This window comes from Balaenoptera musculus, chromosome 19, assembly GCF_009873245.2.
Source record: "Balaenoptera musculus isolate JJ_BM4_2016_0621 chromosome 19, mBalMus1.pri.v3, whole genome shotgun sequence".
Classification (NCBI taxonomy): Eukaryota; Metazoa; Chordata; class Mammalia; order Artiodactyla; family Balaenopteridae; genus Balaenoptera; species Balaenoptera musculus.
In genome coordinates this window covers 41,271,520-41,284,929 of record NC_045803.1, presented here as the reverse complement: position 1 = coordinate 41,284,929, position 13,410 = coordinate 41,271,520, and the positions used below count along the sequence as shown (strand labels likewise).

Sequence of the window (13,410 nt, the reverse complement as noted above, 5' to 3'; positions counted from 1 at the left end):
ATTATGGGCTAGGTAATAAGAGAAAGGAAGAAGGACCACCATATGACCTTGGGGCAGCACAGTGGCTCACATTCAAGATCAGTTTACCTCTGATTCCAGGAGAGATGTGCAGAAAAGAGCTCACACACAAAGAATTAGAAGGTTAAAAAATGTGTGACCCATCTACATTTAAACAATGATCTGATCCTGCCTTCATTCAATGGTCCATTCTACAGTTTGAAGAAAGTTGGAGGGAACCACACCCTAAGGTACTTCCCAGCCTTCTATAGCATAGAGCCTGGCACACAGTAGAGACTTAAATGTTTGTTGAGAATATGAACAAGATGATGCACCATTCAGCTTTGCCATTCCTGAAATGGAGGAGCATCTATGCTGTCTCTCCCAGAGGGAATGGGCAAACATCCACGTACGCAAGACAGATAACCTCAGGTGCTGAGAAAGAGAAGGCCACATGGCACAAACCAGTTTCTTGAGGGACAGTTCTTTTGCACCTAACCACATCAAATTCCTGGCCTTGGAATCTTTGGGTCCTGAGGCTTCCAGGGAGTAACCCACCTGGAGGAGACAAAGCAGCCACCAATGACCAGTTGTCACACAGCTGCTGGTAAAGGCAGGCTACAAAAGGCCTCTAAAGGGAACCAACCATGTATATGGCAAAGAAACCTGAGCACCGTTCTAGCTCTAAGAGTTACCTAACCCCCCAAAGGGTGTGGAGTATATGGTCAGTCTTCTAAACTCTACACATCCTACACCTTACTCATTATTTGCCTGCTTATAACCCTCCAGTGGTTTCGCATTACAGGGGGATAAAACCCAAACAACATGTCATCACCTAACAGCCTTGAATATTCTGGACCTTGGCCACCTCCTCTACTCTTTCCACTGCTCACCAAGCCTCCCTTTGTTCCTAGCACACATCAAGCTCTTGCCCACCTTAGGCTTTTGCACTAACTCAACTCTGCTGAAATGTTCTTCCCACAGCTGGTTCTTCTCAATCTTCAGGTCTTGGCTCACACTTCACTTCCCTGACTGCCTTATCTAATGAAGCCTCCCATTCCATTTATTTATCTGTAAGAGTCTCCCCTACATGCCTCCTTGAGGACAGAGGCAACATCTGTCTTACGGCTGTATCCTCAGCACTCAATCACCATGCCCACCACACAACAGTAAGTGGTTCTATTTATCTGTTGAGCTCTGAATGAGTGAAATAAAGCAATTAGGCACAATACATAGATCCTGTAGGCCCTTAGGACCACCCTCTCCCTCTGAGAATTCTCATCCTGTCTCCATCAATACCACTCTTTCCTGCTGTTCCTCCAACTTTCCCAAGTCTCTATGATGGGCAGTATTTCCTTCTGCCCATCCCTCATTCACCCAACCAACTAGTTTCTGACTTACATCTCAATCTGTTTTCTGTATATATCAAAAGGCAAATAGGGACTTCCCTGGTGGTCCAGTGGTTAAGATTCCACACTCCCAATGCAGGGGGCCCAGGTTTGATCCCTGGCCAGGGAACTAGATCCCGCATGCCACAACTAAAGATCCCACGTGGCACAACTAAGACCTGGTGCAGCCAAATAAATAAATAAATATTTTAACTAAATAAATAAACCTTAAAAAAAAAAGGCAAATAAAGAGTTGACAGATTAAAAGTGACTTTTTAATCTTCTCTTCAATCTGGCCTCTCCTCTGTATGCTGGATCTCAATATCTCTAACACAGTCACTCAAGCCAGAAACCTCTAGATTCCTCTTCCTTACCCATCTCTCCAAATCTAGTCTCCAAACTTTCTTCCTAAACCCATGCCCACAACACTTTACTAACATCCTTTTTTCCACTGAACAGAGACTCTTTTGCTAGTGTCCCAGGCAGCTAACTACACATAGGGAATCTGGGGATCTGATCTTCTTCCACCAGTACATCATGCTCTAATTACAATACCAAATTGCTTGTAGCTCCCCACACCATCTATCTTTCCCACTTTTTTTTTTTTTTTTTAAACCTGACTGGAAGATTTATGTCTATAGAAGTGTAGTTGAAAAATCTGGCGGTAGACTTCTGACAGGGCCTTCCTGGTGCTCACTGGCTCCAGGAATGGTATTGGTTCCTACAGAATAATAGGAAGCCTTCTCTGAACTCCCAGGTCAGGTCAAGTCTCTTCTCCCCTTCCACAGCACCCTATACAACCTCTACCTCATTATAATAAAATGAACTATTTCTGTACTCCTTCCCTCCCACTAGACTAAGCTCTTCAGGGCTTATGACCACTTCTTACTCAATTTTCAATGATTATAAGCAGAGTCCACAGAATGACCCTTCAATAGAGTAAGTCCCCAGTCTCTCTGGAACAAGGTAATCTCAGAGAAGACCATTCTCCAGTGACCCTTTAAATCTACCCTGCTTGGGCAGTTTCAAGGTTAATTTAAAAAAATTTTTTTATTGGAGTATAGCTGATATAAAATGTTGTGCTAGTTTCTGCTGTACAGCAAAGTGAATCAGTTATACATATACATATATCCACTGTTTTTTAGATTCTTTTCCCATATAGGTCATTACAGAGTACTGAGAAGAGTTCCCTGTGCTATACAGTAGGTCCTTGTTAGTTACCAATTTTTTTCAAGATTAATTTAAAAACAGATTTAGAGATATGTCTCCATACCAATACACCCTGCAAGTCTCACTGAAAACATTTCAAGTTTGCACTGCCTTTACTCCACCACTGGTCAGCCCATGGGTGGTACTCTCAGAGGTTCCTCTCTGCCTAGGCTTTCCTGTCTCGGTGTTGTTGGCATTTCCCTAATCTCCCAAGAGTACACAAAGGCCAGGAAGGCAGCCAAAAAGCTGGATGCAGCTCCTCACTGTGCCAGGCGGATGATGGCAAGGGCTAGATATATCTGCATTTGCACAGATTCCAAAAAGAAACCTGGAGACAAAGCTGAGCCCATACTCAGAAGGACAGAGCAGTGAGAAGCAGAAAATCTGTTAGGCTTCTTTTCCTCCTCTCTGCCTTTCTGAGCCTGTTCTTCATCTGGCAAATGGAGGTTACCTTACAGGGTTGTGGTGACTTTAGTCTAGCCTAAGAATGTAATTCTAAAGCACGGATCCACTTCCTAGACCTATCCCTACCTATAAGCCTCAATTGCAGTTTAAATGTGTTGAGGGCTGGGAAGAAGATTGAGAAAGAGGGAAAAATTATTTTTTATAAAAAGCTTGGGGAAGTTAAATGACCACCATCTCTCAGGCAGACACAATTCCAAAATATAAATTTTTTTTTTTGGTCATGCTGTGCGGCTTGTGGGATCTTAGTTCCCTGACCAGGGATTGAACCTGGGCCCCCGGCAGGGAAAGCGTCAAGTCCTAAGCACTGGACCGCCAGGGAATTCCCAAAAATGCGGATTTTTAGGACCCACAAAGTAATCATCAAGGCTGATGATCATCAAGGCTCATTCCCTGCATAAGCTTTCACTCAAAGCTCAATTCTGGGCCCAATGTACACAAATGCTCTTTTCACTGTTTGTGGTTGCTACTTAGACAGCCTAAAAGAACTACCCAAATCCTTAATTCCTAGAAATTGGCAAAGTTAGGAGTAGGGGTTAAGGTATCAAAGCAACAGTTGACAGAAGAAGCCTTACTCTCCCACCCAATTTTTTGGAAATCTCAAATGATATCCTAATCACTACTTTTGACCCAGAGACTGCACTACAGAGATCCACAACCTGGTCACACCATCAAGCACAGTTTGCAGCTATAGTTAACAGTTTTCACTCCGCCCTGTGAAGTCTTGGTATGAGCATAAGCTGTGGTTAGGGGAGGTTCTTTCCTAACTAGAAGCCAAACAGCATCAGCACGACAAATGGGCCTGGCGGCAAAGATATTATTATTAGCCTCTCAATCAAGTTTTTGGTGCTTCACAAGAAGCTGGAGTGTTATGAGAAGGTGACTGAAAATTCTCAATAAAACTGGCTCCTACAACCCAGAGGAGGCTTGTTGTTCAGTTCACGGAGACATTGAGCACCAGCAGAGTCCTACCAGCAAATCTGTTCTGCAGTTTCTCAACTACCCTATCTCCACAGACACAAGTCTTCCAGATTCAAGGATAAGCTATAGCCCAACGGAGCAGCTGACTCAGTCCAGTAGCCCAAATTAGTGTGACAAAAGTTCAGCCCTGCACAAACAAACAGCACAGACACCCACTCCCCACCCCCTCTTCCTAGTGCTGGAACATAAAAGTAAACACCCTCTGGGGTTACCGAATGCAGATGATTGTACACATAAAGGTAGTGACGTTGAGGAAAGGGAAAAAATGGGCCAAAACTCACAAAATGGCCAACCTGCATTTTCTACAAGCTAAATGTTACTTTCCCCGAACTCCTATTTCATTCAACCTTTAACTCTCTCGGCTAAGGTCTGGGTTTAGATTACACCACACATCAACCACATTAAAAACGAGAAGGAAGCTAGTCAGAAGTTCCTTTAACACACACAAACTCTCCTTAACTCCCTTGACCAGATCCCCGACATCTGACGATGGGAACAGTGCCTGGGTTTCTCCTAGAGGCTACCCACAGCCCAGAAAAGCAAAGGGAGACAGACCACTGTGGCGGTGTTCAAGGGTGTCAGTCACTTCTTAGTTATTTGGTCTTTAAAATGGGGATAGAAATAACAAAGAGTAGCGACCCCGGCGGCATACTTGAGATAATTATGCAGAGGAGAATAGGGCCTGGCCCTGAGTCAGTGTTTGGGGCGTGTCAGCCATTGTTATTGTTATTATTACTGAAGCACTGCCCCAGGAGGGGCCCCGCCGAGGCCTGATGCAAGGGCGTCAGGGCCTGGCAGAGCGGCACGCTGCCGGGTCGGGGCGGTCGGAGCGGGCATCCAGTGGCTGGAGCTCCAAACAGCCGAGGGCCGCGGGCGCAGGGGAGTAAGGAGCAGAGCCCAAAGGTGGGAAGGGCCAGGAAGGAAGGAAGGAAGGATCAGCGAGTAGGGTCGTGAGGGAGGACCCCATACTCACCCAGCGCGAATTCCCATTGCTCATTTCCCAGAGAGCGCTCGGGCACCACCTCCAGATCCAGCATTGGTTCGGCTCGCCGGGGCGGCCTCCCTGCGGCAGCGCGGACGGGACCGGAGCTGAAGAAACAAAGCAGCAGGTGACCCACCGCCTCCGCCGACCCGCGGCAGCCCTGCTCTCCACCTCTACCCGGTCGCCAGCGCTACCGGCCCAACACCACACCTCACCTGACCTCACCTCACCTCACCGGCAGCAGCCTGAGGCAGCGGCGGCAGCAGAACCGTCTGCGGCAAAAGTGGCGTGCGGGGCCGTAAAGTGTGGCAGAGGCGGGGCGAAGGCGGGATTTCAATCGCCGGGGAGGAGCTAAGGCGGAGTCACTCAGGCGCAAACTCCGGATAGGCTGCTGCGACAGTCCGGGCGAAGGCAGAGAAAGGCCTCAGAGTATCATCCGGAAGTCATACTCCGTGAACCCCTACATCTGCACACCACACCGCACACGTTTCACACAAGGATGTGTGAACCACGCAATACATGCATGTGACATGGCTGTACAGCACCTGTCTGCCGTCTCTGCATGTACGGCCCACTCGCAGTCACTGGGCGCAAAAGGCGAGTTCCGAGGGCGCACCACCTGAGGTCCAGCGTGGAGGGAGGACACGGAGTCTCAAAGCCCAAGACGCACCAGCGCCCTGGCACTCCCGGTTGGTGCCGAGACTGACGGCGGCCGTAGCTGCCTCTAGTTGTCCAGGAATGACTCCTTCTCGCTGCGGCCCCTGGGGCTCGGGTCGAACTCAAAGCAAGCCAGGAGTGGGCTCGAGCATGTGTGTAGGGGCGGGGCGGGGGGCAGTTGGGGTAGAAGACTAGGGTAGAGGGGAGGAGCTAAGCCCGACCTCCTGGCTGAGTATCTTCAGCTGTGCGCAGCCCCCCAGGGCAGCAGCTCAGACTCCGCCAGAGCCGGCCTTACCGCCAACGCTGTGTGGTTTTGACCAAACCGCTGGTACTCTTTGTGCCTCAGTTGCCTCATTTACAAGTCGGGAGTAGGGGGTCCTTTAGCCTGTTCAGCCTGAGCTTTTGGCCCGTGCCCTGGGACACTCTAAAACTGAAAGACAACCAGGCTTCTTCTGGAGCTGACCCTTGGTGAATGCAGTGATTATAATCTCACTTCACAGGCGGGAAAAAAAATGAGGCCCAGATTGGCTAAAGGCCTTGTGGACCTAGGCGGTAGAACTCAAATTCTTTGCATTACATTGCCCCTGGAGAAAGGTTTTCAGCAGGGGAGAGAGTGACATGCTAAATTCTTAAACTGGCTTGATAGGAGTGTAACATGGAAGGCTCTGTCAAAACTTGGCCACTGCTACTGGCAGTGGTTAAGAATCTGCCTGCCAATGCAGGGGACACGGGTTCGATCCCTGGTCCAGGAAGATCCCACATGCCCCGGAGCAACTAAGCTGGTGTGCCACAACTACTGAGCGTGTGCTCTAGAGCTCGTGAGCCACAACCACTGAGCCCACGAGCCACAACTACTGAAGCCCGCGCACCTAGAGCTGGTGCTCCATGACAAGAGAAGCCACTGCAATGAGAAGTCCGCGCACTGCAATGAAGAGTAGCCCCGCTCGCCGCAACTAGAGAAAGCCAGCACACAGCAAAGAAGACCCAACGCAGACAAAAATAAATAAATAATTAATTAATTTTAAAAAGAAACAAACGAACATGGAGGGACTTCCCTGGCGGTCCAGTGGGTAAGACTTTGTGCTCCTGATGGAGGGGGCCCAGGTTCGATCCCTGGTCAGGGAACTAGATCCCACATGCATGTGGCAACTAAAAAGTCTGCATGCCACAACTAAGAGCCCGCAAGCCACAACTAAGACCCAGTGCAGCCAAAATAAATAAAATAAATACTGAAAGACAAACAAACACGGAGAAGGATGTCCATTTGCAGAATCCTATGCCAAAATAATAGCACTGAGTCACTGAGATGCCCATCAGTAGGAAAGTGGCTAACTAAACTCTGATATATATGTATGATAGGATCCATTTTAAAAAATGGAGTATATCTCTATATGCTGATGTGGAGGGAGCTCCAAGAGAAAAAAGCCAGGTGCAAAATTGTATGGTATGACCCATTTTTTTCCTGTAAAAACAGAAATAAAAGAAACATTGGCCTTAGGGCTTCCCTGGCAGTCCAGTGGTTAAGACTCCTCCATGCTTCCATTGCAGGGGGCACGGGTTCCATCCTGGTCGGGGAACTAAGATTCTGTATGCTGTGCGCACAGTGCGGCCAAAAAAATAAATAAATAAAATAAAATAGAACATTGGCCATACTGTAAAAGGGAGAACATTTCTTGAAAGATAAACAAAAAATTATCAATAATACCAAATACAGGGAAAGAGGCAGGGGCTAGCGATCAGGGGGACATTTACCTCTTACAATGCGTGCAAGCATTAAAGATGTGTTTAGGAAAGATTAGTTGGGCAGCTGGCCTGGAGAAAAACATAAGGTTGGTGGGGAGTAATCTTAGTCAATTTGGAATGTCTGAATTTAACTCAAATCCAACTGGACTAGGAATGGTTCTTCTATTTAAAAAACACTTGGAGGGACTTATTTCCGGTGGACAAAGAAGGGTGTAAGAGAGGAAGGAGAAAGAGAAAGCTACACACTATGGATAACAACGTGATGATGAAATAAAATCCATATTTTATGGCAAGACGAGAAAAATTTAAACATAAAATTTGGGCCTCCTCCCTCCCCTTTAGTGTGTGTTATGCACCTGCATTAACCAGACCTCCTTAGGAGATAACATTCCTTCTTAATCTCATCAAGGGTCACAACTCCTTGAGATAACCTTTCTTCTTAATCTTGTAAGGGGCCATGATGACCCATGACCCACTACTCACCTGGTATGCGTGATCTGGATTGTGTAAACTGTCAATAGTATGTCATTTAATGTACGGCCCTCTGTCTCAAAAACTTATATAACTGTGCTTTGACCTCTAACGGGTGGAAGAGTTCTCAGGCTTTCTGAGAAGCAGTTCCCACGTTATAATCCTCAATTTGGCTTGAATAAAAATCTCTATTTCTTTCTTGAATCGACTGATTTTTTCATCAACAGTGAAAAGGAGTTTTAGTTTGGAAAACCCAAGAAAGAGGAAGAACAAGGTTGGGGAGGCCCCTAAGAATCTCCTTATTGGGATAATAGGTTTCTGTGCACAATGTCAGTCAACAACAAATGGTTATATTAGCTCATTGTGCTATCCCAAGCCATTGACTTAAGTGTGATCCACCCAGGTTTTTGTCAGCGGTAGGAGTGACAGCTTTGGGATGGTAGTCTGGGAGGAGGCCAGAGTCCAGAGCCTGATACACAGAGCAGAAGCAGGAGGTGTCTCAGGGGAGGAGGACAACTTGGGAGAATGTCAGCAACTGCTGTTCCCCCAAACTGAGGATGCGGTTGTTCAGAAATATTGAACTGGCTGTTGGTGAACTGCTATGACCTTCAGGGGAGCACAGGTAGTCATTGAGGTGGTCCAAGTCAGATATGCAGGGACAGCCTCAGGTCAGAGTATAGTGAGTGATTAAGTACATGGGCTGGGAATTTGAATCCCAGTTCTGTCCTTTAATAGTTTTATGCCTTGGGCAAGTTACTTAATTTCTCCATGCCTTAGTTTTCCTCATTTGTAAAATGACCATAACTTCACAGATTTGTTAGGAGGACTGCAATTATAAGAGTGTCTGAGTTATGGTAAAAGCTTTGTGTGTAACTAAAAATTAAAAAAAAAAAATCTAGTAGTGGGCCTTCCCTGGTGGTCCAGTGGTTAAGACTCCGCACTTCCACTGCCGGGGGCACGGGTTCGATCCCTGGTTGGGGAACTAAGATCCTGCATGCCGTGCGGCATGGCCCAAAAAAGAAATAAATAATAAATTTTTAAAAAAATGAATTGTTTTAAAAGAAAAGCTACAGAGCTGTTAATTAAAAAAAAAAAAAAATCTAGTAGTGACAGAGAACTAATGGAATCCATTGCCAGGATCTACAGATTGGATGTAGACGATGACAGAGAAAAAGAGTCAGGGATAAAAACACAGGTTTCCAGCTTTGGGTAGCTGGATGGATGGTAGTGTGAAGACAGGAAAGTGGCTGGGGGAACTGACACTGGAGGCTGGAAGGATGCTAATCCTTTTGTTAAAACTGTCACATGTGGTAATTTAGGAGGCAGGAAATGTACCAAGTTTGAAGCCCTAGCTGAAGAACTTGGAAAGCAGAATCCTGGTACCATGATTACGAATTGCTTGTATTTATCAAGGTAAAAAAAAAAAAAAAAAAAGCCAGGGATGGGCCCATGGGTCATGGAAAGCGATGAACTGGGGAGTCTCTCCCAATCAGCCTTACAAAGAACACTCCTCTCTCAGAGTAGGGGGACTTCAAATGTTCTCCCTAATGACTTTTCATAACTGTCATTTCATAAAAGACCAATGACTTGATTCTTCCCTTTCTGAATGGAAGTGTTTCCTGCAGTTTTCCTGTCCCTATTTCACCACTGTATATTGGCTGTGTGGGCAGATAACCACATATCACAGAATTTTAGTTCAATACCTGATTAGCTGGGACTTTTAGGTTGTCTCCCATGGTAGATATATTTTGTTGAAGGCAAGAGAGTAAAATTAAATATTTAATAATTCAAAGGGTGGCCTGTGATAGTCATTGGAGCTATTCACAAATATTCTCTTTCCTGGGCAAAAGGTAGGATTGTGGTTTTCTGCCCAGATGAAGCTGGGCATGGCCTTGTGATTTGCTAGGTCCAATGAAATGTAAACAGAAGTCTCATGTGTCAATTTCAGGTGACAGTTTTAAAAGTCAGTGCCCCTTTCATTACACTATTTTCTTGACTCTGTCACGTGGCTGGCAATGTTCCAGTGATGGCTCTGTCAGCCTACGTCAATCACTGATGGGTATTTAACAAATAAGAGATAAGTCTTTAAGCCAATAAAATTTGGGGGGTTTTAGGCAACACAACCAGCCTATCCAGATAAGAGAAACAGGGGAAAACTGCCAGTTATGTCTCCTGTACTTTTTTCTCCAGCTTGAAGTGTTTCCATGCCCACTAAGCTACCCTTAATCTCCCTACTGGGTCACCATATGATCAGTGGGACTGACTTGCTGCTTCTAGTCTTGTTCTATCAACCACCCATTCCCTCAAACTCCCAACCCCTCCGTGGCTTCCTGCTTGCCCTAGGGAATTGTTCAGACACTTTAACATGGCTGGAAAAGCCCATCCAGCACTGCTTGTGACCCTCACCCAGGCCCCTGCTGACGCTTTCAGATTTGTCTCACTGCGGCAGCGCCCCCTCCACTCCACGGTCCAGTCATACTCAACTGCGCCTAGTTTCTCAAACTTGCCATGTTACCTGTAATACTTTCGTCACCTTCTCAATGCTGGAATAATGTCTGCCATCTTTCAGATGTCAGCTCAGATGTCTCAAGGAAGCCTTTTCTTGAGCACCCAGACCAAGTTAGATGTGCCCCGTAACAGCCACAACTTCCAGTACAACTTAAAACAATACTGCTTTTGATTAGTTTTTGAGCCAGATTGTAGGTTCCGTGAGGGCAGAGACAGTGTCTCTTTAGGGCACTGGATATATACATTTTTTCCCATAAATGATCCTAGGAGGTAAAATAATCATACTTTGTTTTAATCTCTTTTTTTAAACAGTGATAGTAAGCCTCAATATTTTCTTTTTTTTTTTTTAAACATTTTTCCTTTTGGTTGTATCATCTGTCCTTTGCCCACTTACAATCCTAATATTGATGTAAGCCAATACATGCAATTTAAAATTTTCTACTAGCCACATTAAAAAGGAAAAAGGTAGTTTATTTTAATGTATTTTATTTAACCCAATATAACCCAGTATATAAAAATATTTTAACATGTAATCAAAGTTAAAAATTAAATATCTTTTTTCTTCTTTTGTATTAGATCTTTGATATTTAGTATTTTACACTAACAGTGCATCTCAACCTGGACACAAAATTTTCAAAGGCTAACATGAAATGTAGTCCTCCCAAAACAAAGTTTTAACAGAAAAATATTTAACACTGCCTCAGTTTTTAAATTAAAACATAAATTCAGTTTCTTGGTTTTACTAGCCACATTTCAAGTGCTCGGCAGGCACACATGGCTAGTACCTACCATTCATGGATATACATGATTTCTCTAACAAAAAATTTCTCCCTGTATCATATCTTCTCACATTTTCAAATGTTTCTGAAACCTGAAAAAGGCCAATAATGACGTTAAGTTGCTTATTCTGGCCAAAAGCTGAGAATTGACTAATACAGTGACTTTTAGAGTTATCTTGTATTTAAACGAACCAAACTGCCATTTCTACACATGATTCTACTCTACAAATTGTAATTTTCTAGACTCGGAACATCTTTGAAATGCCATATCCATATATATGGTGGTGATGCAGGAAAGGGAATTGATGCTACCAGGAGAATCATGCCTTGAAATATGCCTGCAAATGACTGAAATCTTACCTTTAAAGAATGTTTGGGAGATCAAAACGCCAATGTTGTTTTTTTTGTTTTGGCCGTGCCACGCGGCCTGTGGGATCTTAGTTCCATGATCAGGGATCGAACCCGCACCCCCTGCATTGGAAGCGCTGAGTCCTAACCAATGCACTGCCAGGGAAGTCCCCCAGTGTTGTCTTATAAGTACTCAGTTACATATATAAATACAGCAAAATGGCTGTGGTGGTTTTAAAAATATGTCCATAAACTCTTTGACGCCCCCCCTTCAAAAGATGAAGCTTAATAACTCCTCCCTTTCAGTGTGGGCCTAACCCAGTGACTCACTTCTAACATAATGGAATATGGCAGCCCAAGATTAGGTTATTAAGATGAGGCTTTGGACTTCCCTGGTGGCGCAGTGGTTAGGAATCCACCTGCCAATGCAGGGGACACGGGTTCGAGCCCTGGTCCGGGAAGATCCCACATGCCACGGAGCAACTAAGCTCGTGTGCCACGACTACTGAGCCTGCGCTCTAGAGCCTGCGAGCCACACTACTGAGTCCACGTGCTGCAACTACTGAAGCCCATGCGCCTAGAGCCCGAGTTCCGAAACAAGAGGAGCTACTGCAATGAGAAGCCCGTGCACCACAAGAGAAGCCCCGCTCGCCACAACTAGAGAAAGTCCGCATGCAACAACAAAGACCCAACGCAGCCAAAAAAAAAAAAAAAATGTGGCTTTCATCTTAGGCATGCACTCTTCCTTGGATCACCTGCTCTGGGAAAGCCAGCTGCCAAGTCATGAGCTGCCCTATGGAGACACCCACGTGCCAAGGAAGTTCTTCATCCCCAGCACCTAGCAAGGAATCAAGGGCTTACACCCAATGGCCTGTGAGAAACTGAGGCCAGTCAATGGCCACATGAGTGGGCTTGGAAGGGGATCCTTCAGCCACAATTAAGCCTTGAGATGATGATAGCTCAGGTTGACAATTTGACTCTAACTTCAGGAGAGACCCTGGATCAGACCACTGGGCTTAGCTTCTTCCAGATTTCTGACCCACAGAAACTGTGAGATGATGTTTACTGTTTTAAGCTGCTAAGTTTTGGGGCAATGTGTTATGTAGCAATGGATAATCCACACAATGGCTTATAGCTTGAAAAAGCTCCCCAGTGCCAAATGAGGCATAAATCAAGTAAGATATTTCTTTTTCCAGGTAGCCCCAAACTAACATATCCAAATACCTGTTTCTAGAGGTGATATACTTACTGACACCATGATGCTACTGCTCAAATAATTTTTGAAATTAACCCTCAGAGTATGAATCTTATTCTTTGGAATTTTGCTTCATGGTACCAATTCAGCATTTAAAGGTATTTGTTATTTGCAATAAGTCTGGTAGTGAATAAGTAAATTTTTCCTTATGGATCAAGCTTAGGACATACTTCTAGAGTAAAAGGCTTAATTTTCTGATGTAGGAAAATGCCAAGGAAAGTCCTAAGAATGTCTGAAATGACACCAGCACAATCAAATTGAGTGTATATTCCTAAAATGAAGTTTGAAAGATGGTAGTTATTTGGATGTGTAATTTTTGGAATTCTTCCTTCCCTCCAAGGTCACTACTCTATAGTCATACCTCATAGGATGGGTAAATCAAGGCAGATTTTTTGAAAACTATAATATAACACTGGGAAATTAGTGTTCTTTGTGTTATATACATTAAAGGTTTTCTTTGGAATTAACAGAAATGACCACTAGATGCCACTGCTGTTGGTGGTGGTTTTTATTTTAAGGTTAAAAAGCAGAAGGCAAGAACAGCTTAGAAACAAAATCAATTTTTATGTCATAATGAACACCAGAACAGAAATTGTTGTATTATGTTAATAAAGAGCCAAGACCCAGAAG

The 13,410-nt window shown here is 44.8% G+C and overlaps 1 protein-coding gene across 10 annotated transcripts in view; it reads right to left on the bottom strand.

The window, feature by feature from the left end:
- C19H16orf70 (chromosome 19 C16orf70 homolog) overlaps positions 1 to 5,331 on the bottom strand; it is a 28,671-nt gene extending 23,340 nt beyond the window's left edge. For 5 of the 10 annotated variants that reach the window (XR_005017591.1, XR_005017590.1, XR_005017592.1 and 2 more), the window contains exons 1-2: positions 5,235 to 5,330; positions 5,011 to 5,126 (exon numbers count right to left, since the gene is read on the bottom strand). Coding sequence is in view for 7 of the 10 variants with exons in the window: in XM_036835168.1 (XP_036691063.1) it covers positions 5,011 to 5,074 (64 nt within the window). In the remaining 3 variants the exon portion in view is untranslated. Of the gene's footprint in view, positions 1 to 5,010; positions 5,127 to 5,234 lie in introns of all 10 variants that reach the window. The other 5 variants (XM_036835174.1, XM_036835173.1, XM_036835169.1 and 2 more) reach the window with 4 other exon arrangements.
- Positions 5,332 to 13,410: the final 8,079 nt, after the last annotated feature.